Source organism: Sus scrofa, chromosome 1 (genome assembly GCF_054392235.1).
Source record: "Sus scrofa isolate SSC_HxYL_T2T_F1_AM1 chromosome 1, Sscrofa_HxYL_maternal_Yorkshire_Landrace_v2.0, whole genome shotgun sequence".
Taxonomy (NCBI): Eukaryota; Metazoa; Chordata; class Mammalia; order Artiodactyla; family Suidae; genus Sus; species Sus scrofa.
This window is the reverse complement of record NC_139383.1, coordinates 127,837,480-127,864,925: the sequence shown is the minus strand read 5'-3', so window position 1 is coordinate 127,864,925 and position 27,446 is coordinate 127,837,480. Positions and strand designations below refer to the sequence as shown.

The 27,446-nt window shown below is 37.2% G+C and overlaps 1 protein-coding gene across 1 annotated transcript in view; it reads left to right on the top strand.

Moving 5' to 3' along the window:
* LOC110261071 (uncharacterized) overlaps positions 1–27,446 on the top strand; it is an 856,894-nt gene that overhangs the window by 151,629 nt on the left and 677,819 nt on the right. Inside the window, exon 3 of the mRNA XM_084969796.1 lies at positions 1,148–1,270. Within this exon, the coding sequence (XP_084825922.1) occupies positions 1,188–1,270 (83 nt within the window). The 5' untranslated portion in view covers positions 1,148–1,187. The remainder of the gene's footprint in view (positions 1–1,147; positions 1,271–27,446) is intronic.

Sequence of the window (27,446 nt, the reverse complement as noted above, 5' to 3'; positions counted from 1 at the left end):
GTGAGAGAAAGGTCATTGGACTTAGAAACCAAAGGTTCCAGTGTTATTTCTCACTTTGCTGCCTGTGAGCTTTGTGATTCTGGGCAACTCACTTCACTTCTCTGAGCTTCAGGTTTTTTCCTCTATAAAAGGAAGAGATTTGATGAGACATTCTCTGTTAGGTTCAGTTATAAAGTCTGTTTTTGACCTCAATATTGAATATTTTTACTTTAAACTTTGCTAACCAAGTCAATATAACACTTTACAGAATTCTTGAAAGATGCAAATTGGTCAGAAGAACAGAATGTGTTTGTTTTGGGGGTCAGGTCTAGATCTACTGGCTGCATCCAGCGAAATGTCAATTTGAGTAACTCTGTGGCATCTTTATAAGCAGCATGAATTCCATTTGATGTTAGTCACTCTTCAAAGGCAGGTTAGTTTTCCAAACTGAGCAACTTGCTCCCCATTCTGGCCATTGCTTTCTGCCCACATTGATCAGCAGCCACATTGATCCCAATGGTGGTGCACTCATCTTCTCTTTCATCCCCATTGGCTGGTTGCCTGATCACTGATGGACAATTAGTCCTCCATCATGGTCAGCTTCTCTAGGTTGGCAACCCCTGAGTCATTTTTCTTTGAGGCCAGCTCATCTGTAGGTTCTGATTTATAAAGCTGTCTCAGAAAGACTTGGTTTTGTTTGTCAAAGCTCCTCTGATGCAAGCTATTGAAGGAGAGGGGCCTGTATACCTTGCCACATGGGAGTAATAGAGAACTCACCCAGGGGTTGTACGTAGTGGGGCTGAGGATGCAGGCCACTGTAAGAGCAGAGATGGGGGAATGCCCAATGCCTCAATAATATGACCAGTTTGGACTTTTGGAAAACAACCACTCACCTATTTAAGGGTGATAATTTGTCTTTCTAGTGATAATAATGGTAATAGTTATTCATTTATTATTAATAATAATAAAAGTCAATCTCCCTTTCTCAATTTTTTCCTTGGTCTCTTATGCCTCTGTAGTTGTGCCCAAACTTATCCTTTTCCCTGAAAACCTTACCTTCTCTGAACTTGTCTGGCTGACAAGGTCTTAGATCAAAATCTTTTCTTCTTCTTTTTTTTTTCTTCATATTTGACCATCTCTCGTGGACCATTTGCAATTTATGCCACAGAGGCAATGCCAAATCCTTAACCCACTGTGCTGAGTCGGGGATGGATCCTGCATCACAGCGCTACAGAGACACCACTGATACTGTTACGGCACAGCAGGAACTCCTAAAAGCTGTTCTAAACAGGTAATCTGAACACTCCCAGCACCCTCTGACATTGCAATGATACTTTTGTTATTTATCAGAAATGATACTGAGATGATGGCCATTGGCATGGCTATGCAGTTGCTATAATATTGAACTATTTATGTTCTGGTTGGTAAACATTTACATCCTGGACCACCAGATTTCTCCCCATTGTCCTATACCACCCTTCCTATAAGCCTTTTTAAGTTCCTGCTACTTAGCAGTTAAGACTTACACAGCAGGGGTAGGAATCTCTGGCACACAAAGCCATGACCAGCCTTTGCTAAGTGGTTGGTGTCTGAATCTTACAGGCTATCTGTTATTTTTAATATCACTTAAGTTGTATTTATTCTCATATTTGTTCTCCCATCAGACTTTGGGTCTTAGTTCCAGTGCCAGAACCATGTAGCACTTGGTAAAATAGTTAATAAAGTGAATTTTTTTGTTGTTGTTGGTTTTTAGGGCAGCACCTGTGGCCTATGGAAGTTCCCAGGCTAGGGACTGAATCAGAGCTACAGCTGCTGACCTTTGCCACAGCCACAGCAACTCGGGATCTAAGCCATGTCTACAACCTACACCACCATAGCTTACGGCAGTGCCAGATCCTTAACCCACTGATTGAGGCCAGGGATTGAACCTGCATCCTCATCAATACTAGTCGGATTTATTTCTGCTGAGCCTGATAGGTACTCCCAATGAAATGGATTTTTTTTGATGTACCGCACTCTGGGCTAGGTGATTTACATACATGACAACTTGATAGTAATATTAATTTCTATTTCATTCGCACTGTTGGAGAAGACTCAAGGAAGAGTACCACCCAGTCTTGTATTGCAGTTGTCAAGGCTTTTCTTGCTGGTGAAGTTAGATTGTCATAGAAGAGGAAGAGCTCTAAGAGAGAGGGAAAGAAATGATTTAACCAGGGTGTGTTTGGGGGTGGAGTGGGGTGAGCAGCAAGGAGTCACATGCTAGTTCCATATAGCACCCCAGGCTGGGCAGGCTTTCCCATGTGTGCTACTTTGATGTTGGGAGTAGGCAGAATATGGGTGATTATTACCCTTTCATGGTGGGTTATTTGGGTGCCCTCACTGGCACAGGAGAAGCTAAGCTTACTGTTGTTAAATGTCCTACATGGTCTTGGACAATGAAACCTCAGGGATGATGATCATAGGCCGGGAGTAGAACCTCTGCCACTGTTCTCTGGTACCATGAAAGTACAATGTTCTTCTCTAATCCCATAGAGGAACTGAAAAAAGAATACCAGTAATGACTGAAGTTGAATTTCTCTGCACTGTAGAAAATAGGAGCTTAAAGCCAGATCTGAGATTTGATTTAGAAAAATAAATTGATATGACATTTCTTTTATCAGCATGGAAAATTCATGCCAATGACACATATATTACTTTAAGGAATAAGTCATTAGACTTGAATCTAAAGCTCGCTTGCTACTGTTGGGCCTTTGTGGTGTAAGCTTCCTCCTTTATGGCAAGATTTTTTGTTAACTAGTCCTTTGGGGGTAAATTTTAGGTGCATGTGGTCCATACTTGTAAAGTTGTCATGTGGTTCTGTATTTTTATGTTCTTCTTTTTAAGTCTTTAGGAAAATTATTGTAAATCCCTTAAATAGCCTCAGTTATTAAAAATGTCACATGAATATCAAAACCTTAACCCAATATTTTATCATGAAACTTAATTTAAATGCTGTAGTTTCTTGGCCATTTTTAGAGACTTGCATATTTAGGGAAAACTTATTTAAGCTCAATATGGTGTAGAAGCAAAAGATTTTTCGTGTCAGTCAAGCAGATGATCCTCTTGGTTACATGTGGCTCTTGTTTGGATCAATTTGACTCATAGTATAAACATATATATATCCTTTGGGAAAGTGTTGTGGCTGTATCATGCTTTTGGAATGATTTTTTGAAATTAACAATATCTAGGAATTAAAGTGATTGATTTGAGACAACTAGAAAGTTGTGGAAAGCTGCTTTTACTTCAAGTCATAATACCTTATATAAAAACTCCTTTACTATTATTAAGAGCCTTCACAATAATTCTGAGAAATAATCATGGCAGGTAATATTGCACCCATTTCTCAGATGAAGAAACTCAACTCAGGTAGGTTAAATGATTTTGGATAATGAAATAGAGCTAAAGAGAGTAGTAGAGTTAGGCAGGCTGGGAGAAATATTTGTCTTCTTATTCTTTGTATCATTCATGTTCCCTATAATGAACAGGTTATAGGGAATATAGGATCATGTTGGCTTGGCAAGGAGGGAAGTGACAAATTTGGGCCAATATAAGGTCCATGCAAGTCATGGAGCACCTGTCCCAGGAGGCTTAGGAGGGTAGCAATGTTGGGAAAGCAGGTATTGGAACTCGTCTGTAATATGGGCGGAGCAGCGCCCAGAACATGGGTTGGCCCAGTATGAAGTAAACCATACCTTCCCAAACAGGCTCTGTTGCCTCCAGGGGGTGTCTCATTTTTATTGTTCGTGTGTTTTTCCATTTTCCCTTGGGCTTTAGCCATTTCTTCAGTTTCTTAACAAAGGGGATTCCAAAAGAGAAAGGAATAGCTCATGTGCAACCTCTGTACAGTGTAGAAAACAGGGGGAAGAAACATGGCACAATTAGAGTTAAGGTCAAGGCTGGAGTACTGCTAGAAATGCACATAGAGCTGTCTTCCTACCCCTCCCTTGTACTCTTTATGGACAGTTTTTTTTGTGTGTCAAAGAAGACACAAGTGTGATTTTAGGAGTCAACCTCAGATTCCAGCTCTGATGGTTCTGAAGGAAATCTAGGACGTGTTGTGCATAGCTAATGCAGCCAAATATGGCCACAGCTCTTCCTGATAAGTTACCTGGCACTTTGGGTTGTAGTTTTATCAACATAGAAATATAAGCTTAGGAGTTCCTGGTGTGGTGCAGTGGAAACGAATCTGACTAGGAACCATGAGGTTTGTGGGTTCAATCCCTGGCCTAGCTCAGTGGGTTAAGGATCCAGCATTTCTGTGAGCTGTGGTTTAGGTGGCAGATGCTCAGATCTGGGGTTGCTGTATCTCTGGTGTAGGCCTGCAGTAACACTTCTGATTAGACACCTATCCTGGGAACCTCCATATGCTGTGGGTGCATCCCTAAAAGGACAAAAGACAGAAAAAAAAAAAAAAGGAAGAAATGTAAGCTTAGCTCTGTGTATGTAGTGTGGTACAAAGAATGAGAACACAGATTTTTATTCACATTGGCCTAGATTTAAATTCCTACTCTGGCATGTAGTAGCTCTGTGGTCTTGGGCAAGTTTCTTTCTCTCTCTCTCTCTTTTTTTTTTTTTTTTGCTTTTTTTAAGGCCACCCCTGAGGCATATTAAGTTCCCAAGCTAGAGGTTGAATCAGAGCTACAGCTGCTAGCCTATTCCACAGCCACGGCAGTGCAGGATCTGAGCCGTATCTGTGAACTGTACCACAGTTCATGGCAACACCGGATCTTTAACCCACTGAGTGAGGCCAGGGATTGAACCTGCATCATCATGGGTACTAATTGGATTCACTGGTGGAAACACTGTGCCATGAAGGGAACTCCCTTAAGCAAGTTTCTTAATATCTCTTTGTCACATTTTCCTCATCTGTAAAATGGGGATAATAGTGACTACTTCACAAAGCTGTTGGGGGGATAAACAAGAGAACGTATGTAACATACTTGGCATTGTGCTTGATATCATCACTTTAAGAGTTCAGATTTACCTTATTGAAATTGAGACTAGGAGACTAGGTCTAAGACCAGGAGACTTGGGCCACTCTGGTGATTATAGGGAAAAAAGAAAGGGGAAAAGGACAGAGGAAAAAAAGAGGGAAGGAAGAAATGAGCCACATTCTGTTCTCTAATATTGCATTCACTTTTCCAGTACACGTACATGTCTATAATGGTGAATTGAGTCTGTCCCATTTATACAAGCTGATGCTTTAAGCCTTTATTATTCCCCACTAGAAAAGATGATAGTGGGAATGATCCCGTGGTTTTGTTTTACTTAGAAATGAGTTAGAATTTTCTGGGAGGACACTTCTGTCTTTATTACAAAATTACTCAGTCTAGATAAACAAAAATATCCCCCAAAGACCATATATATGCTCTTTTCAGATTTGCAAATCTCCTTTAAAGTTTCAGAAACTCCCTGAGAAATAAGCAGAAGGAGGATCATTATCTCAGTTTTATACATGGTGGAGTGATTAAAGAGAATAAAGCATGGAGGTTGCCTAGCAAATAGAAAATGCTGATTTCCTTAGCTTCCATCTACTGAGAAATGGCAGAGCCATTTTCCAAGGAGCAAAAGCTCGAAGACTAACAGGACTCTTGGCTCCTGGTCTGTGCCCTGCTCACACGTATCTTAATTTCAGATTAGGAGAACATTTTTTTTTCTTGCATGATAGATCATTGAGACACAGGTCCCTTCTGGTGGTCTAGGGCATTCACATTTTCCTCAGACCCTTTGCATATCCTGGCTCATGTTGTCTGTGGACTACATGGTGCCTGGTCCTGGATAGAGCACTAGTGTCTCTATTGTTTCTCAATCTATTCTGCTTCCGTTTTTTGAGTTTGAAATGGCATCAGACTTGCATGAGATTTCTTGACCAATTGCCAGGTGATTCAGGAACTTACTGCCCAGAAACTCCCTGGAAGCAGCTAATATGAGTGCTGTAATATGGGCAGTCATACAGTTTGGATATGAGCTGGAGGTTAACCCAAGTGAGTAAATGAGCTAGGTCATTCTGATTTGGCTTTTATAGGACAAGACATTGAAGTTTCCCCCAACAGAGAATATTCTTATTTATTCTCATTAATTATTGCCCTTCACTCTCATGAATACAGGATTAAGCATTTTTCTGCCTACATTGAGAGTATTGTCTGTTCCCAATAGAAGGTGAAAACATTGTGAAATGGTATAAACCTTAGAAAGCTGTATTTAATTTGTTTGAAGAATTCTGAGTACCTCCCTGTACTTGGAGGTCTGTTGCTACAAGAAAGGTTTGCCTAAAAATAGATTTGTTCTTGGAAACTGACTTAAAAGTTCTATCCTGCTTCCTTTTTGACCAGGTCAGATTTCTACAGCCAGGCAATTTTCCACACAAGTCTGACCTCATGCTCCTTCTTACCTTGTGTTTTCTGTGACCTCATTATCCAGATAACTGCAGCCTTTCTCCACTTCCCTCTGGCCTCTGGCCTCTGAATTATCTCAGGGAGAAGCTCTCATTTGGCTGGCAAGCCTTTGAGAATGAACTGATGAGAAAGAGGATATGGAGCTTTCTACTGGCCTTCCATGGAGTCTTAAATGGTGCTAGGGGCTGGTGTTTTACCTTGATTCCAAAAGCTACTGTTTCCTCCTTTAGTTTTTGAAAGAGTGATGGAACTTCCATATACTTTTCTTTCTGTGACACAAAATTTTCATTTATTTATTCATTGGTTCATATTGTGTGTATGTGTATTTTGAGCAGCTACTTTGTGCCAGGCTCTGATGACACAGAATTTATCAAAGCCACATTTCTGTGTTCAAGGAGCTCATTGTCCAGTGCATCATAAATTCACTGTTCCCTTCATTATAGGGAGTGACCCTTTCCCCTAGTCTTAGGCTTTTATCCTTTCACTGCTAGCTTTCTCCATGTCTCACACATGGCCAAGCCATGTACAGTCTCAAAGACTAAGCTCTTAATTATCCTTCTTCTAGGAAGCTTTTCATGCTCACCTCTACTCTACAGCCTCCTCTGAATACATGTAATATGTTTCTTTGCATGGATTTTGTTTCTACATGTATCATATATATATATATATATATATATATATATATATATATATATATATCAAGAATCCTAAACTGTAATCAGGTTTATATGTAATAGCTGCTCAATAAATGTTTGTTGAATGTTAAACAAATGTTTCTATCTTCCATTTCTCTAAAAGCTACTTTTAGCTGAAGTGAACTGAATGGCTGCCAGAAAAAGACACATTAGGTTAGTTCAAGGTTAGTGAAATGAAAATCTTAGAAATGACAGCATAATGCCCCTATAGGGCTGTGCTGCTAATCCTATGCATAAAAATAACAGTGGTACATTGTATCATGGCATCTGAAAAGAGCAAGCAGTAGAAGGGTCTTTTATCCTTCAGTATGCAAAATGGCTTGCCCAAATCCCCTGGAGAAAAGAACTGGTCCTGTAAATATAATAAAATTCTAAGCATAAGGATATAGTCTTCTGGTAAACTGTTAAGCAGAAAATCCCTTTTGTTTCATATCTTGTAAGAAAGTTTGCCAGAATATCTACCTCTGTGCCTCATGAAATACATTAGAGGGGTAATTTTGATAACTGAGGTCCTGCAGCACCTTTGGCTCATCATTTTAAACTTTAGTTATGATTGTGCTGTATCATGGCCATAGATGTAAAAGGTAAAGGAGATTGGGTTGCATTTATATGGACTCCAGGCTAAATCTGTTCAGATTTTATATTATTCTTGTGAAAATCTGTGAGTGATACTTGCTAGAGGAATACTGGTATTAGAAAGAATTGGGTTCAGAGTCTTCTTTCTTTTTTTTTTGTGGAAACATTGATGTCATTAAGGGTCAGTTTCCTCAAAAAATGGGAACAAAAATAACCTCATATTTCTCTGTAGGTTATTATATGGATTCAGTGAGATTCTATTCAAAAAGCATAGACTGGCACAGAGGGCCCAATGAGTATTAGCTTTTATGATGACAATAATAATGAGGATATAGTATGTATGAATTTCCTAAGGCTGCTGTAACAAAATTGTGGTAGACTGGGTGGCTTAACAAAAACTTATTCTTTCACAATTCAGGAGGTCGCAAGTCTAAGATCAGTGTCAGCTGGGTTGGTTACATTTGGAGGTTCTGAGAGAGAAACTGTCCCATGTCTCTATCCTAGTTTCCAGGATCCTTGGTCTTCCTTGGATTGTAGATGCATCCTTTCAATCTCTGCCTCTGTTTTCACTTGGAATTTTCCTCTCCATGCATCTTTCTTTGTCTTCTCTGCTTTTAATAAGGTCATCAGTCACTGAATTTAGGGCCTACCCTAATCAGATATGACCTCATCTTAATATATTTTTAAAGACTCTATTTCCAAGTAAGGTCACATTTGGAGACTCTGTCTAGACAGGAATTTAGAAGATACCATTCAACCCTCTATATAATCATATAAACAAAATGAGGATATAGTCATAAAAACAACATTTAAAAATATATGGCTAATGAAGGGCTCTAATTAGATGCATCACAGCCAATATAGGTTTATTTAGAGTACCTATTGGGACTTTGTATGGACTATATTTTATTCACAAGGTCCAGTCCTTGAATTTTCTGTCTTTGGGTAGTAGGTCTTTATGGCCTTAAAAATGGTTAATTCATCAAAAAAAAAAAAGTGTCTTCCTGATACAACCAGGTTGTGATTTAGCCTTTTTCTTCTTCATTTCAATTGGCTTGTGCCATATCTTTATTTAGCATAATCAGAAAAATGGTAGGGTTTTTTTCATTAATGAGAGTCTCTAGTTAATGATCGGTATCCAGGCATCTCACTTGAGACCAGTTCAGTAAGAATTTTAAACAGTGAAATTAATGATACATGGACACACTGATGAATGTAATATTGGTTGTGTTTCACTGATTCAGAAGGGTGTCAGAATTATGCTTTAGGGTCATAATTTTGAGCAATGCTCATTGCTGTAGTAGAAATATGTGGATAACTGTGAATAGAAAATTTCCGTTAACCGCAGTTCCCGTCATGGCTCGGTGGTTAATGAATCTGACTAGGAACCATGAGATTGCAGGTTTGATTCCTGGCCTTCCTCAGTGGGTTAAGGATCTGGCGTTGCCGTGAGCTATGGTGTAGGTTGCAGACGTGGCTCGGATCCCACATTGCTGTGGCTGTGGTGTAGGCCAGTGGCTACAGCTCCAACTAGACCCCTAGCCTGGGAGCCTCCATATACCACAAAAGCGGCCCTAGAAAAGGCAAAAAGACCAAAAAAAAAAAAAAAAAAATTCCCGTTAACCGAATGCCAGACTCGAAGGGAATAGCTGTTCTTCTCTTCACTTACAGGTTAGTAATAAGTGAATTGGGATCATAAATAGGTTCACCCTTTTTGCTTTATACTTCTATATTTCTGTTTGTGCCTTTGCTCCTGAACAGGGGTTGCAGATGCTATATCAGAAACCACAGTGGCATGACTTGAGGGCCAACACAGCCCTGGGAATTCTTTTTCTCTCATTTTATCTGCAAAGATGATCCACCCTTTCCAGAGGGGGAAAAAAAATTATCTTCCACTGAATTTTTTTTTTTTTGTCTTTTGTCTTTTTAGGGCCACACCTGCAGCGGACGGAGGTTCCCAGGCTAGGGGTCTAATCAGAGCTGTTGCTGCCAGCCTATGCCAGAGCCACAGCAATGCCAGATCCGAGCCGCGTCTGTGACCTCCACCATAGCTCACAGCAATGCCGGATCCTTAACTCACTGATCCCACAACCTCATTGTTCCTAGTTGGATTCGTTTCCACTGTGCCAAGACGGGAACTCCTATCTTACACAGAATTAAAAGAGTTAGTGCTTTAATACTTACACAGTGGTTGGGGTGCTTTGATGAAATGCAGTATGCAGCTGCAAAATAATAATAATCAGAATTTCAAATTTTTATTTCTTTACTAATTTATATTTATTGGCCAACTCTTGCTGGACCATTGGTGTATATTTTCAAGTCATAGGGGATTTTACCTTAAAATGTGAGGAAAAAATGTAACCCAATTGTACATGTTTTACTTAAGGGAACAAGATAAAATAAAAGAAGTTAGTGTTTTCAGAATATTTTATACTTCTGTAGCTTAAAGATTTTTTTAAAAACAAGGTTTTGGTGATTTTCACATTATCACAACTTTGTATTAGGATTTGGGATTTGATAGCAAGGGGGGATTTAGTTATTCAGAGGGGGAAACAAAGTCAATGGAAATGACCAGTTTGGAATAATTAGTGTTGTCACAGTTATATAATGTTGAAAATATCTCAGCGTTGCTTTCTACTGTCAACATGGTTTAGTCCCATAGGTTCTTGCTCTATAGTTTTCTTTGTGGCTATTTCAAATCTCTTCATTTTACCTTCTTATCATTGAGGATGTTGGCCTAAGATAAATAACTCCAGCATTCATCCAGTAATCTGGGAAATTTTAGTTTGAATTTCACCCACCGCAAAGGAAAGGTAGAATATTTTTTCAAGATTTTCTTTACACATTTAATTTCAAATTTTTCCTTTTAGAGCTGCACGGTAAGTAGAAAATAAGTCTGTTAGAAACCAAAGATGAGATTTCATCTAAAAATGTCTGGATTCTCTATCCTTTGAGGGCTCTTAAATTTCAGATACAAGGCTTGTGAGGCAAGGAGGGTTGCAAACCCAGACTAGTTATAATTTGCCTGTTTCTAACACCTTTGCCCTAAATAATCCCACAGAATTGAATTTACACACCCTTCAGATATAGGAAACACGAGCTCATTAAATTTTAATTATCAACATGCTGCATCTAATTATAACATGTCTTATCTTAACTCCTGACTACTGTATAATAAACTCAATTACTTTGGGTTTCCTTTCTATTTATATAAACCTGTTTACAGGGAAAGTAGAGTTGCAAAGTCTTGTAAATAAGGGAAATGAGTAACCCTTAATTTTCAAATCATGACCTCACTAGAACATGTGTGTATATGTGTGTGTATGCATGTGTGTGTAAAATTTGTTATTCTAAGGATAAAGGTAACACCTGTATAATTAGACACCTCCCTTGGGCCCTGAGGGTGTCCTCATAAAGAAAATTTCATACATCAATGTGCTTTCCGTCTCTTCATTTCTTTGTTCTATCACCCTGTTGTTAATAACACCCTGCAGCAAAAAAATGTTTGTGAAGCGAAGAGCTGTCCAGATAAGAGAAAAGGTCATGATCCCCTTCCTGTGTGTTCATCAGCAAACGAACACCAATCTGAAAGTAAGAGGATGCCTGTCAATACGGAGTGGGCAGGCAGCAGCATACCATCGAACTGAAGGCAGCGAATGCTCACACAGTTGTACTGACTCTAGCCTTAACCCCAAATCAATAATCACCAACGTATTACAATATGAAGTGACTGAATCATAGGGGGCAGGGGTGGAGGAAGAGCACATATATGTGAAGATTTTTAAATGCTAAAAGTAAGGAATGGGGGATGTATCTCACCATCTTCAGATTTCTAAGATGAGCATGTTATAGACAATGAAGTGAATAAAATAGAGTTGGAGAGCCTAAGGCATCCCTATTTTATTAATGTGGCAGTTTTCTTAAAGTTCCATTTCTGTAAATGGTAAAAATTTGTCTGCTTGATTTTCAGCCCAAAATTTGAGGACAATGAGTAATATTAATTAGTGTACATTTTATTATTATTGTTCTTGAGATTATTGCATAAACAGCATATATGTTTTAGGATAAATGTCCTTCTTATGAAGGAGAGGAAAAAAGATCCTTATAGACTAGCATTTTTTAGAGAATTGAGTGAAGAGTCTGTTTTTTTTCTCCAGGTTGGTTTAAACAAGTTCCCTTTCCTTTCTTCCCCTGAAACTCTTTGCTTTGAAATGTTGTGTGAGAAAACCCTCCTCTTCCAGAAAGACTTCTGAGATCTAGTGGAGATAAGAGAAGGATTTCCCCCATCTTCTGGCATGAATACTAACTGCTCTTGGGCAACAGGGATTAATCTAATAGAAAAATGAATAATAGACAATAAAAATATAAGATTTCAAAGAAAAATTATATAAAACTATGTATTCATAGACTGCTTCCTATAGGTATATTTGTCCCTCCACTGTTTATTAACTCTTGAATAACATTTCTTTTGGGAGAGGCTGAAGTATAGCAACAAAACTATAAAACATAGAGTAAATATATTTGTAATAATGAGAGTTTTATCTTGCATTTTCCTTTTAAAAGTGGAAATATTCTACCTTTTATAATAATCACTTGATTTCATTTTCTGTTTTGTTTTTGTTTGTCTCTCTGTGTATATATGTATGTAAGTATGTACATATTTATGTATGTGTATATCTCTGAATGTATGTATCTATCCATGTGTATATTTATGCAAACATCTATCCATAGCTATCTATATCTATGTATTTAATGTACGTATTTGTGTATGTTTGTATCCATGTAAAAATGTATGTATGTATGTATGTATGTATGTATCTCTGATTCCATTTACTTGTGCTGCTGGCAGCCTAAAAAGTCTAGCATTGGGGACTTTTCTGCCAGCCATCTTATATGTAAAAACCTAGGTTCTTGCTTCTTTCAACATCTAGGCTTAGATAAAAATTTAAGAATATTAGAAGAGATTAAACATTCAAGTTCTATAGTTTTTTTTTTTTTTTTTTAATCAGATAGCTTAGCTAGACCTGAAAAAGAGAACTGAGAGGAGGCTATTTGCTTGTCTTGAATTTTCTTTTTGCTTTTTAGGGCTGCACCTGCAGCATATGGAGGTTCCAAGGCTAGGGATCAAATTGGAGCTATAGCTGCCAGCCTACACCATAGCCACAGCAATGTAGGATCCGAGCCACCTCTGAGACCTACACCACAGCTCACAGCAATGCTAGATCCTTAACTCACTGAGCAAAGCAAGGGATCAAACCCGCAACCTCATGGTTCCTAGTCAGGCTCATTTCCGCTGCGCCACAATGGGAACTCCTGTCTTGATGTTTTGATATGCCTGACCATTCAAAGAATTTAGTCAGTTGATAGAAAATCCTACCTTGAAAATCTCTCTTAATTGTCATTTCTCTTTCAGCTCAAAGTATCATGGACTTCCTCCCCAGACAGATACCCACAAACACACATGCATAGACAGCAAAATACCTCCAAAATAAGTTTATTCAGAGCACATTTATGAAGTAAATTAAGAAGTCAAGACTAAGGAGTCTACCTGCTGGAAATGACTGTTGTGATTTCCCCCCTTAATTTCCAAAAGAAATTCAGAGGAAAGACGGATGGATAGTTACTTGTAAATAATGTGATTTGAAATAAAGGAGGATGTTAAGTAGGGAAGAGGTGGGAGTAAAAAGTGAAAACCAACCAAACTAAAACATCTATAGAGAAGTTGGCCAGGGATCATTTGGGGACCTTTCTGGGTTGCGGGCTAGTACCCTTTGAAGTATATATGCTGCACTGATGCATGGGTGCCTGAAGCCTGCTGTAATGCCAAATCTATCCTTTCTCTCTCTCTGATAACACAAGAGATCTATTGTGGAGACAAAGCACAGGCAGAAATCATTGCAGCTCTCATGTTGTAAATCAAAATGTTTCTTAGAGATTTTGCTACAATTTGTAAGGAGAAATAAGAATACAATATAGGAAAATTGGATGCAATTTAATACTCAAGTTTTAGGGTTAATAAATTTGAAAACGTGTAGGAAAACAATGAGAGCTCTATTTTTGTTGTTTAATATGCAGATTTTCTTTATATTATAGAACATAGTTTCCTAGCCTATACTTTGGGATCGAGAGTTTAGGGGCAGCCTGTGTTGTGAGTGCAATGAACAGGGTCTGCAACATCTTAGGGGCACACCTGTGAGTGTCAATGAAATTGTAGGAATGAAGGGTGCTGGGGATAGAGTTCTCTCTTTTGATTAACAACTGCTTAAGCAGCCATCTGGAGAAAGCTTTTAAAGAAAAATTCAGGTCAACCTATACCAGGTCAACTTCTATGCCTTGAAGAATAAGAATACAGCATTCCCATTCAGCACATAATACAATGCTCTTCACACAGAAGTAAATCAATAAATACTGTTGACTGGTGACTGACTTTACTTAATGTCTCCCCTTTACATGCCTCAAACTGCTTTGACAGTATTCATTCACTGATTTTTTTTTTTTTTTTTTTTTGGCGACTCACTGTAAAGTGCAAAATCTCTTTCACTCCCCCGTAATTAAGCAAATGAGGCCATGTAAGGAGACTGGGTTTTTTATAGGCTTCTCTTCCCCACTGACATTGGCCAAGTCAAGATCACTTTTATGGACCACAGTTGTTACAAAAAATATCCCTCTGCAATATTATTGTGTTACCACCATCATTGTTACAAATCAACATTGACTGTGCATAGAACATACATACATACATGCCTTCATTTTAATCTTCACACTATGCATATAAAGTAAGTTCTATTTCTATCCCCATTTTGTCGATGAAGAAATGGGCAGAGAGAAGTTAAGGAACTTGCCCAAGGTCACACAGCTGTAAATGATGAGGTCATTTGTTATTGCATGTTCAATTAGATCTTTTAATTTAATTATTTTGGCCATGCATGTGGCATGTCGAAATTCCTGGGCCAGGGATCAAACCTGAGCCACAGCAGTGACCTGAGCCTCTGCAGTGACACCACCAGATCCTTAACCTGTGCCACAAGGGAACTCCCAATTAGATCTTTTAAGAGTCTCTCTCTCTTTTATATCTTCCTGAAGCCTTACTTTCATCATACCAACACACATACACACACACACTCTCATGCACAGACCACATCACAACAAATTGCCCATTGCAGAGCCTTGATACATTTCAAGCACTTGAATTCATAAAACTCTAAAACTAAAATCAAACCCAATTTACTGATTTAAACGAATGGCAAATTCAATCAACCTCAATGTTATTTAAGAGATACCTAAAACAAAATTTTTCTTTTTTCCCCTCAAAGTGTCCCAATTTATAAAAATGACAAGGTTTCAAATTATATGAGTGACTTAAATGACATAAATGGCAAGGTTGATTTTCATGTGTAATGAGTGCAATCAGTATCATTACTTTATAGTCATACCTTATGTTTTCCTAAATTAATAAACCAGGGGAAAATGAGAATATCAAATTATTCTCTGAAGGGACTCTCCGATTTGATGTTTTATTTTGTTGGAGTCTCTGATAAATATTGACTCATGGATTGATGAACCAGTTTGAATCTGAGCCTATATCAGACTTGTTAGAACATACTTCTTAATTAAAATTTTGGAGTAGCAAAGAGATTCTTTTTTGAATTACTATTATAATTGCTTGTCAGCAGTTACTCTTTTTTTTTTTTTGATTCAGACATGAATTTATATGTTGCTTTCCCCAGACCACTGCTCTATTAAAAATATAAGTAAAAGGGTCTGAGTATATTTGCTTTTTATTACTAACCTCAAAGACCATATCATTTGCCTTTTTATTCACATTTATATCAGGGCTAAGTCTTCTGGCCTCACCTATTCAAATCATTGTTCAGTGTTAGATCAGCAATGTGGATGGAGTTGACCCTCCCTGACCTCTTTTCCCTAACATAAACCTAGGAAAATGAAAACTGGAAGAACACTGGTGGATCATTCAGGCTTTCAGTAATTATACAAAGCTAAAGCCTCCATCTTGCTGCTGCTTGAGGAAGTTTGATTCCAAAATACTGTGGCCACACTATCATAAACACTGACATTCTAGGGAGAAATCTGGATAATCAGCAACCTCCTGGGTACCTGAGAGCTACAGCCTAAAGCAAGAAAGAGGTTAGAGAGAATAAGCAGCAGAGGATCCCAAGATCAATTCTTTCTCAAAGATATAACTCATGGTCACAGCCAACAAGGGCAGGTCTTTTTCTTCTTTCTTCTCAAATGAGGGATAGGAGGTAGGTGGGCTCCCAGGAGGTCTAGGAAATGGAACAACCTTTCCGAGTCCCGATCAATTGTCAAATCCCTATTTTCCCCCATCCTTCCAAGTATAATACATTTTCTTATCATTCTGGGAAGACTTACCTGGCAGAGATGACTCCTGAAAAACTGCATCATCAGCAAGTCAGCAAGCTTATTACCTTGTTAATTAGGGTCACTGCTCACTAATAATTCAGCCGATAACATGGTATTTTTTAACAAGGCATTTACTGCATTTATTATTTCTTTTGGCTAGTGCTATAATAAATACAGTGAAATTTATTAATTTATGAAGCTTTTATCTAATACAAATGCATTTGCCATGATCTTAAATTTTCTTGAAGTCCTCATATTCATTCTATTGTTGTGTTTTTCTACTCTGAGATAACAAGGTTTCTCTGCTTCAAGTAGTTTTACCTGTAACAATACCTATCTTGCAATACCTTTTAAGGATTAAAAGAGATAGTACATAAGAAATTGACATGAATACATGTAAGAATTTAGTAATGAGGAAAAATAAATTATTTAACACAGTCTTGAAACAATTGGATATTCATCTGGAGAAAAAAATAAGTCTTATTCCTGCCTCACTTAAACTTACATAAATTTTAGATTATTTAAATATTTATTTATACATTAAAATATTTAATTATGTATATGTACATAAATGAAACCACAAAATACTAGAAGAAAACATACGTGCTATCTTGAGTAAGACTGGCCTGTGTAAGTATAATGCAAACACTGTAACAAAAAGGAATGATTGATAACTATTGACTATAGTAAATTAAAAAAGAAAAATCTACCTGGATAAAGCCCCATAAAAAATTAAAAGAAAAACTGGGGAATACGTCTATAATTTACACAACAAATGGCTTATTTTCTTATTATATGAAAGTCTCCTATGAATCAGTAAGATAAAGATCAGGAATGTCCAAAACAAAAATAGGTAAATAATATGAATAAGAAAGGACATACAAATAGCTCGTAATATGTCTAATCTTGTTCTTAAGAAAGTTGCTAATTAAAGCTATAAAAGACAATTGCAGATTCAAACTATGATGAGTTAGTAGTTTTGCAAAGTTACGGTCATATTTACCAATTGTTCATATTGTGCTGTTTGATAGAGAGATGAGTTATGCAGATATATAAATATGATCTATATAGATTCATAGAGATTTTTTGACATAGGATCCTATAGAAGATCATACATTGTATTTAGTTGTCATGTCTCTTTATTATCCTTTAATCTAGAAAAATTACTGTATTTTTTGGTCTTTCTTGGCATTTTTGAAAAATCAAAGCTAATTTTCTTTTAGAATGTTTTCCCCCAAATCAAACCTGTTTAAGAAGATATACTCAAAGAGCTCTCCTTCCCATCCCTACTCTATTTACTATATTCCGCTTATCCCTATAGCTACTATTTTCATTATTTTATGATGCATTCTCCTGGTTTCTGTTTGCAAAAATAAGAATAGATAGATATAGATGGATGATTGATTGATATAGATATATTTCCTCTTTTTTCATATACAGAAGGTCGTGTACTATACATACACTTTTTTACACTTTGCTCTTTAATAATATATCCATGTCAGTTCATAGAGATCTTCTTCATCTTTTTGAATGGCTGTGTAGAAGCAACCTAGTTTATTCGACTAGAATCTAGTGATAGACATATAGTTTAATTCTAATTTTTTGCCATTCTAATAATGCTGTAAAGAGTAACTTTATCCTTACGTTTTTGTAAAAGTAGATTTTTAGGCAAACTATCAATTTTTTGAGACATGTTAATAATGTTTCCATCAAGATACCATTTGTATGTATCATGATATTTTTTATAAGTTCCAGATACTGTTGGCAACCAGTAATGATCAGTCACCATGTGCCAGGCAATATGCTAAGGTCTTTATATGATCTCTTAAAATATATGTTATTTACTAGGCTGTACAAGCACCAGCAAAAGGTATGTATTACTCCCTTCTTCTTTCAGCTTGATATTTGTCAAAAAAATAAAGGAATATTTAGTGTTCTTAAAATGCTTAAAATAAGTGATGGCTGCTCTTTATAAATAATAAACAACCCAGGTCAACTCGAACATTAGTATTTTTGTTAAAGAGAAATCCAAAGACTTTGACTCAGTGCAGAAATGTAATATCAAATCTTCTACTGAAAATTTCCCTGAAAATATACAGAGATGCTCTTATATTTTATGCAGCTTTCTGGGAAGGTAGAAACACTTTAGAGCCACCTTGTTCTCTTCATACAATCTTCCTACTTTGTCTGTAAGTAGCTGGTTCAGAAATACTAGAAGTGGCAAGTTCAGTAAGAATCCCATTTAGTTTTGAAAAACTGTGTTTGCATCAAAGGCCTGGTTTGGGGAATGTTGCTGGTGCTCTGCATCTGCCTATTCTCTAAGGATCCAGAGGGGACCAGATGGAGTGGTGGCAAGAAACACTGCCAGCCATTGGCCTTTCCTGCCACTCATCCTATTTTCTATCTTGTCCTTTCTCAGCCTCCAAGTCTTCTGCAGTGTTGACTCTTAAGTGTAGAATTTTCTGTGGAATAAGGCAGGTGTGGTTGCCAGTGAAGGACCTGGGGTTAGAGATGTTGGAGGCTCCAGCAGCATGTTGGAAGCCAGTGCTACCATCTACATGGCAGTCTCTGGATGCTCCATACACATCTACATGGTCACAAAAACTTCTCTAACTCATCCTGTCCTCTGTCCTCTTCTCTTTCTGCTAGTCCAGAGGAGGTGCAAAAGCTTAACTCATATTCTCCCAAATTTCTGAATTCTTATTGTTTCCTAAGACCTAGGATTTTGAATCTCAAGTACCAAAAATTTGGCTTACCCTTAGGCTGTGACACCCTTCTCTTGAGGCAGTGCATTCAGACTGACTGGCAGAAGAATAAAGGACAATCATATCTGTTAATATTTCTGTTAATATTAAACAAATATTAAACATTTATTAATGCCTAATACCCTAACTCTCCTGTCCCACTCTCTTCACTTGCTTCCTCTCCAACTCTATAAGATAAGCATTATCATCCAAAAGGGATTCATAAATGATCTTATTTACAACATTATATATTAGAGGGCTATGGAGCAGCAGGAGCTTTACTTAAATGTTTTCTAAGCCTCTTGTGTCTATCACCCATCTCTCCTCCTTTGTCATTCCTCATCTCAAAGTCAAAAGTTAGTCTTTGGAAACAGAGCTGGTACCAAAGATAAAGATAAATAAGACATTGTGCTCACTTTTAACATCTGTAAAGTAGGGACAACAATACCTATTTGATATGATAGATTTATAATTAAGATTCAAAAAATATATTTATGATGATTAGCACAGTGTAGGTGACTAGTACTTTCTCGCTTCTGACTTCTTGCCTCTCTTGTTCTCTTTCCAAATAGGTATCTATTGCTTAAATACTTTAATTAACAATAATAATAAAAATAAAAACAGAATCAAGGATACCAACCTATAATCTCATAACCACGGTATTATTTTAATTTTCCAAGTTTCATTTCTGTCTACTCATGAAGAATATCTGTAGTCTTTAGCAAAACAGGTATATTCTTTGAATGAACTTTAGTATTAAAGAATTCTGTATTCTTTCAGAGTGGCTGGAAAAGTTTTCTCAGTTTTCATTTTTAAGTCTTGAGATCTGAGGATTTGGGGTGGAATTGTTAAGGTGCAGATGAGCAGTGAGGGAAAAGAGGACAAAGGATGAAGTGAGATGATGGGGATAAGAAGAAGAGACTTATAAGGATAAAGACATGAGGGTTATGGGTTGCCTAATAGAATAGAACTGATGAACCATCCTCTCTAAGATAACTTTCTCCTTTCCTTACCCTCTGTGCCAAGATAAATTTTATTTTCAGTTTGTGATTATGGATTAATTTATGACTTTCCTTAATTGTCTGAGCAATGCAGGGTTAATGTCCTGGTAAGGACAAGTTCTCTTTTACTTTATGAGAGCAATCACTTAATGAAAATTAGCCTATTACTTTTTATCTCCCTCTCCTTGGCAATGCCTAATACTGTGGAACACTTCTGCAGATTTTCCTCTCCTTGTGCTGTGTTAGGGAATAGATCTCTATTTGGCTTTGACACTTTGAATATTTCCTAATAGTTGATAACAAGATTGAACTCCAGAAATGTCATCTGATAAATCAGGTTGGAGCAGTATATCTTCCCAGGGCTGTGAGGATTCTTTGTTGAGTGGCTGTTGATTCTAGGAGAAGCTACTGCTAAGAGGAAATTTAGTACCAGAAGAAACTCAAAGGGTGTGGCATCCCCTTCTGTTTCCTAAAGCATGGAACTATGGCTGGGAGAAACATAGTGTTGTCGAAAAGCATAGTTTTCAGCTGTAGATGGAACTGGGATTGGCTTTAGGCTCTCTGGAGTTCTAATTATGTAAGTTAGAGCTAACACTCATTTTTTTTTCTTCTTTTTATGGACATTCCTGCAGCAAATGGAAGTATGAAAGTTCCTAGTCCAGGGATCAAATTGGAGCTGCAGCTGTTGCCTACACCACAGCCACTTCAACACCCAATGCCAGCCACATCTGTGACCTATAATACAGCTTGTGGCTGCGCTGGATCCTTAACCCAATGAACCAGGCCAGGGATCAAACCTGCATCCTTGCAGAGACAACACTGGTCTTTAAGCTGGCGAGCTACAATAGGAACTCCCACAAACACTCTTAATTTTAGTTTCCTCATCTGTGGAATGGAGAGGAATATTCCTAACTTGTTAGAGTCTATCACTAGCGATTAATTACATTTACAAATGTTCACTGGATTTTGCTCCATAACAGACACTTTATTATTTTTTTCAGGGAATGTCTGGTAAGGTTGGGGTTGCTAGAAGTAGACCCTGAGATACAAATTTGCATGAAAGCGATTTATAGAGGAATGCTTCCAGAAGATACCTATCACAGAATGATGGAAATGACAGGGGAAGGAGCCAAGCAAGGTGTGATTTCGGTGAGTAGTGATACTACAGGGGAACCCAGAATCTAAGTCATATCCCAGTATTTGTTCCAACTTATGTCAAAAAAGTGCACACTCTAGTGCCAATCAGTCCATGGTTAAGGGCGTCCCATAGATGAAGGGTGAACATAAACTCCAGACCCTTCCAGGTCTTCCTCTGTGCAAACAAAATGACTCCACTTGCTTAGGGTTAGTTCTCCAAAGAGGCCTACAGATACTTGTTGTTAGAAACAAGGGTACAGAATGCAAAGAAGGGAAATCCAGAAATGATTAAGGGGATTCCAGTGTCCTTATAAGCAGAATACAGTGGTGTACAAAATAAATGTGGTATCTGACCTCATAGGTTTTATACTCTTAACAGGAAATATAGAACAATAAATAGCCATTACGGTTCTATGAGTGATATTATAGAGGAAGGTCATGGTTATGGGAGCACAAAGAAAGGAAAACTGGGAAAGGACCAAAGGAAGTGATGTCTCTGCTTGATGAGTAGGAAGGGGTGGGGAGCTCTTCCAGGAAGTGGGTCTACATATGTGTGGTTCAGAGCCAAGAGACTGTGGAATATTTGAGGGACTTAAATAAATCCAGTCTTGGCTGGATGTACAGTAGATGGTGGGAAAGTAGAGATGTTAAGAAATTGTGCTGAGGCAGCCAGCAGGTTTCTGACTTGATGGATAATGCTCACAGGCATTGGATTAGAATTAGAAGAGTTATTGCAAGTTATATGCTCAGTGTCTGGTAGTCTATAAATAGTAACTAAGGTGAGAAATCATAGTTCATGGTAGGAGTGGTAATTATTAGAAATATTACTACTACTACCACTACTACTACCACTATTGCTACTACTACCTGAAAATATTATTACTACCTTACAACTATTACTGTTAACTTGGGGCAAAAATAAAGGCCTGGCTATTTTAGACTATTTATTTACTTGTTTATTGTCTGTTTCTCTGGCCAGTCTGTAAATTATACAAGGGTAGGAACTGTATTTAATACAAAAATTTAGCACTATATATTTGTCAAGTAAATAAACAAAAGATTTTGTGCATGTGCTACATGTTGACACTGTCTAAAACACCATGAGGGGTCCAAGGAAGAACAAAACATAGTCTCCACTTTCAGGAGAACATTTATTTACTTACTCAGTGGTTATTCATTGAACATATTTAGTAGCATGTACTAGACCTTTGCTAGGTTCTAGGAATGCAATTATAAGCAAGTCACAGGAACATCAGATTCCTGCCATCATTAAAATTATCATTTAGCATCATTTCTCTCAATGCATTTCTGTATACCAACAATGAAAGATCAGAGAGAAATTAGGGAAACCATCCCATTTACTATTACATCAAAAGAATAAAAAACCTAGGAATAAATTTACCTAAGAAGACAAAAGAACTGTACTCTGCAAACTATAAGATATTGATGAAAGAAATCAAAGACACAAATAGATGTAAAGAAATACCATGCTTGGATTGGAAGAATCTTTATTTTCAAAATGACTGTACTACCCAAGGCAGTCTACAGATTCAGTGCAATCCCTATAAAATTACCAAGGACATTCTTTACAGAACTAGAACAAAATATTTTAAAATTTGTGTGGAAACACAAAAGACCCCAAATAACCAAAGCCATACTGAAAAAGAAAAAAAACAGAAATGGAGGAATCAGGCTCCCTGACTTCAGACTAAATCACAAAGATATGGTTATCAAAACAATACAGTACTGGCACAAAAACAGAAATATAGATCAATGGGACAGGATAGAAAGCACAGAAATAAACCCAAGCACCTATGGTCAACTAATCTATGACAAAGGAGGCAAGAACATAGAGTGGAAGAAAGATAGTCTCTTCAATAAGTGGTGCTGGGAAAACAGGGAAGCTACATTTAAAAGAATGAAATTAGAACACTCTCTAATACCATACACAAAAATAAACTCAAAATGGATTTAAGACCTACATATAAGCCCAGATATTATAAAACCCCTAGAGGTAGACATAGGGAGAACACTCTTTGACCTAAATCATAGCATCATCTTGTTTGATTCACTTCCTAGAATAAGGGCAATAAAACCAAAAATAAACCAATGGGACCTATTAAACTCAACAGCTTTGCACAGCAAAGGAAACCATTAAAAAAATGAGAAGACAACCAACAGAATGGGAGCAAAACTATGCAAACAATGTGACAGACAAGAGCCTAGTCTCCAAAATATATGAAAAGCTCATACAACTCAATAGAAAACAAACAAACAAACAAACAAACAAAAACCCAACCCAATGGAAAAATGGGCAGAAGACCTAAATAGACATTTCTCCAAAAAAGACATACAGATGGCCAACAGGCACATAAAAAAACATTCAGCACCACTAATTGTTATAGAAATTCAGATCAAAACTGCAATGAGTTACCACCTCACACCAGTCAGAATGGCCATCATTGACATCATCAACAAATAACAAATGCTGGAGAGGGTGTGGAAAAAAGGGTTCCCTCCTGCACTGTTAGTGAGAATGTAAATTGGTACAACTAATATGGAAAACAGTATGGAGGTACCTCAGAAAACTAGGCAGAGAACTACCATATGATGCAGCAATCCTACTCCTGTCATATATGTAGACAAAACATTCATTCAAAAAGATACATGCAAAGGCAGCAAGAGAAAAACAGAATGTTACCTACAAGGGAACCCCCATAAGAATATCAGCTGATTTCTCTACAGAAACACTACAGGCCAGGAGGGAATGGCAAGAGATATTTAAAGTGCTCAAAGGAAAAAATATGCAACCTAGAATACTCTATCCAGCAAGAATATCATTTAAAATAGAAGGGGAAATAAAAATTTTTCCCAACAAACAAAAACTTAAAGAATACAGCAACACAAAACCCAGGTTAAAGGAAATATTGAAAGGGCTTCTCTAAACCAAAAAGAAAGGAAGGAAAGGGAAGAAAAAAGAAAAGAAAAAAAAAAAAAGAAGAAGAAGAAGAAGAGGAAGAACTAGGACTGAGGAAACTGCAATCAGAGAGAAGTCACTCAAATAAGCCAGCATACAGATTTAATCATGAACATGCTTCAAACAAAATAAAATTAAAAAGAAAAAAATAAAAAAGAGTCATCAAAACCATAAAATGTGGGCAAGGGATGTCAGGAGGTAAATAACCCTTTTTGTTTATATGTATGTCTCTCTTCTTAATTTTAATATAGTAATGAAGTGTTTGAACTTACAGGACCATCAGGCTAAAACACACAATTATGGGAAGGGGTTAGCATACTTAAAAAACAGGGCAATCACAAGCCAAAACCAAATATTGCATTTGCAAAAAATGAAAAAAAAAAAAACCACTCAAGCAGATAATAACAGGAGACCATCCAACCAAAAAAAAAAAAAAAAAATGGAGAACCATAGAATCAACTGGAACACGAGGTTCAAATGGCAATAAATAATCATCTATCAATTATCACCTTAAATGTCAATGGGCTGAATGCCCCAATCAAAAGACACAGAGTGGCTGAGTGGATAAAAAGGCAAAAACCTTCAATATGCTGCCTACAAGAAACTCACCTTAGGACAAAAGATACATATAGACTGAAAGTGAAAGGGTGGGGAAAAATATTTCACGCCAATAGACATGACAGAAGAGCAGGAGTCGCAACGCTCATATCAGACAAAATAGACTTTAAAACAAAAGACATAAAGAAAGACAAAGAAGGACACTATTTAATGATTAAGGGATCCATCCAAGGAGAGGATGTTACTATCATCAACATATATGCCCCAAACATAGGAGCACCCAGATACATACAACAAATATTAACAGACATAAAGGGAGATATTGATGAGAATACAATCATAGTAGGAGACCTAAATACCCCCCTCACATCAATGGACAGATCCTCTAGACAGAAAACCAATAAAGCAACAGAGATCCTAAAGGAAACAATAGAAAAGTTAGACTTAATTGATATCTTCAGGACACTACATCCAAAAAAAAGCAGAATACACATTCTTCTCAAATGCTCATGGAACATTCTCAAGAATTGACCACATATTGGGACACAAAGCGAATCTCAATAAATTTAGGAGCGTAGAAATTATCTCAAGTATCTTCTCTGACCACAATGCCATGAAATTAGAAATCAACCATGGGAAAAGCAAAGAGAAAAAACCTACTCCATGGAGACTAAACAACATGCTACTAAAAAACCAATGGGTCAATGAGGAAATCAAGAAGGAAATTAAAAACTACCTTGAAACAAATGATAATGAAGACACAACCTCTCAAAATCTATGGGATGCTGCGAAAGCAGTGCTCAGAGGGAAATTTATAGTGATACAGGCCTTTCTCAAAAAAGAAGAAAGGTCCCAAATTGACAACTTAACCCTCCACCTAAGCGAATTAGAAAAAGAAGAACAAAAAAGTCCTAAAGTCAGCAGAAGGAAGGAAATTATAAAGATCAAAGAAGAAATCAATAAAATAGAGACTCAAAAAACAATAGAGAAAATTAATAAAACCAAGAGCTGGTTCTTTGAAAAGGTGAACAAAATTGACAAACCCCTGCCAGACTCACTAAAAAGAGGAGAGAAAGAACCCAAATAACCAAAATTATAAATGAAAAAGGAGAAATCACAACGGATACAGCAGAAATACAAAAAACCATAAGAGACTACTATGAACAACTGTATGGCAACAAGTTTGACAATCTGGAAGAAATGGACAATTTTCTAGAATCTTACAGCCTGCCAAAACTGAATCAAGCAGAAACAGACCAACTGAACAGACCGATCACTAGAAATGAAATTGAAGAGGTCATAAAATCACTCCCTACAAATAAAAGTCCAGGACCAGATGGCTTCACAGGTGAATTTTATCAAACACATAAAGAGGAATTGGTGCCCATCCTCCTTAAACTCTTTCAAAAGGTTGAAGAAGAAGGAATACTCCCAAAGACATTCTATGAGGCCACCATCATCCTCATTCCAAAACCAGGCAGAGATACCACCAAAAAAGAAAACTATCGCCCAATATCATTGATGAATATAGATGCAAAAATTCTCAACAAAATCTTAGCCAACCGAATCCAACAACATATCAAAAAAATTATACACCATGACCAGGTTGGGTTCATCCCAGGTTCACAAGGATGGTTCAACATACGCAAATCAATCAGCATCATACACCACATTAACAAAAAAAAAGCCAAAAATCATATGATCATCTCAATAGACGCAGAAAAAGCATTTGACAAAGTTCAACATCCATTCATGATCAAGACCCTCGCCAAAGTGGGTATAGAGGGAACATTCCTGAATATAATCAAAGCCATTTATGATAAACCCACAGCAAATATAATCCTCAATGGGGAAAAACTGAAAGCCTTCTCACTCAAATCTGGAACAAGACAGGGATGCCCACTCTCACCACTGCTCTTCAACATCGTTTTGGAAGGCCTAGCCACAGCAATTAGACAAACAAAAGAAATAAAAGGCATCCATATAGGAAGAGAAGAGATCAAACTGTCACTGTATGCAGATGACATGATACTATACATAGAAAACCCTAAGGACTCAACCCCAAAACTCCTTGAACTGATTAATAAATTCAGCAGAGTAGCAGGATATAAGATTAACATTCAGAAGTCAGTTGCATTTCTGTATACCAGCAATGAAACATTAGAAAAGGAATACAAAAATACGATACCTTTTAAAATTGTACCTCACAAAATCAAATACCTCGGAATACACCTGACCAAGGAGGTTAAAGACCTATATGCCGAGAACTATAAAACCTTAATCAAAGAAATCAAAGAAGATGTAAAGAAATGGAAAGATATTCCATGTTCCTGGATTGGAAAAATCAATATTGTGAAAATGGCCATCCTACCCAAAGCAATCTACAGATTCAATGCAATCCCTATCAAATTACCCATGACCTTTTTCACAGAACTAGAACAAACAATCCAAACATTTATATGGAACAGCAAAAGACCGAGAATCACCAAAGCAATCCTGAGAAACAAAAACCAAGCAAGAGGCATCACTCTCCCAGACTTCAAGAACTACTACAAAGCCACAGTCATCAAAACAGTGTGGTACTGGTATCAAAACAGACAGACAGACCAATGGAACAGAATAGAGAATCTGGAAATAAACCCTGACACCTATGGTCAATTAATCTTTGACAAGGGAGGCAAGACCATCAAATGGGAAAAGGAAAGTCTATTCAGCAAGCATTGCTGGGAAACCTGGACAGCTGCATGCAAAGCAAGGAAACTAGAACACACCCTCACACCATGCACAAAAATAAACTCAAAATGGCTGAAAGACTTAAATATATGACAGGACACCATCAAACTCCTAGAAGAAAACATAGGCAAAACACTCTCTGACATCAACATCATGAACATTTTCTCAGGTCAGTCTCCCAAAGCAATAGAAATTAGAGCAAAAATAAACCCATGGGACCTCATCAAACT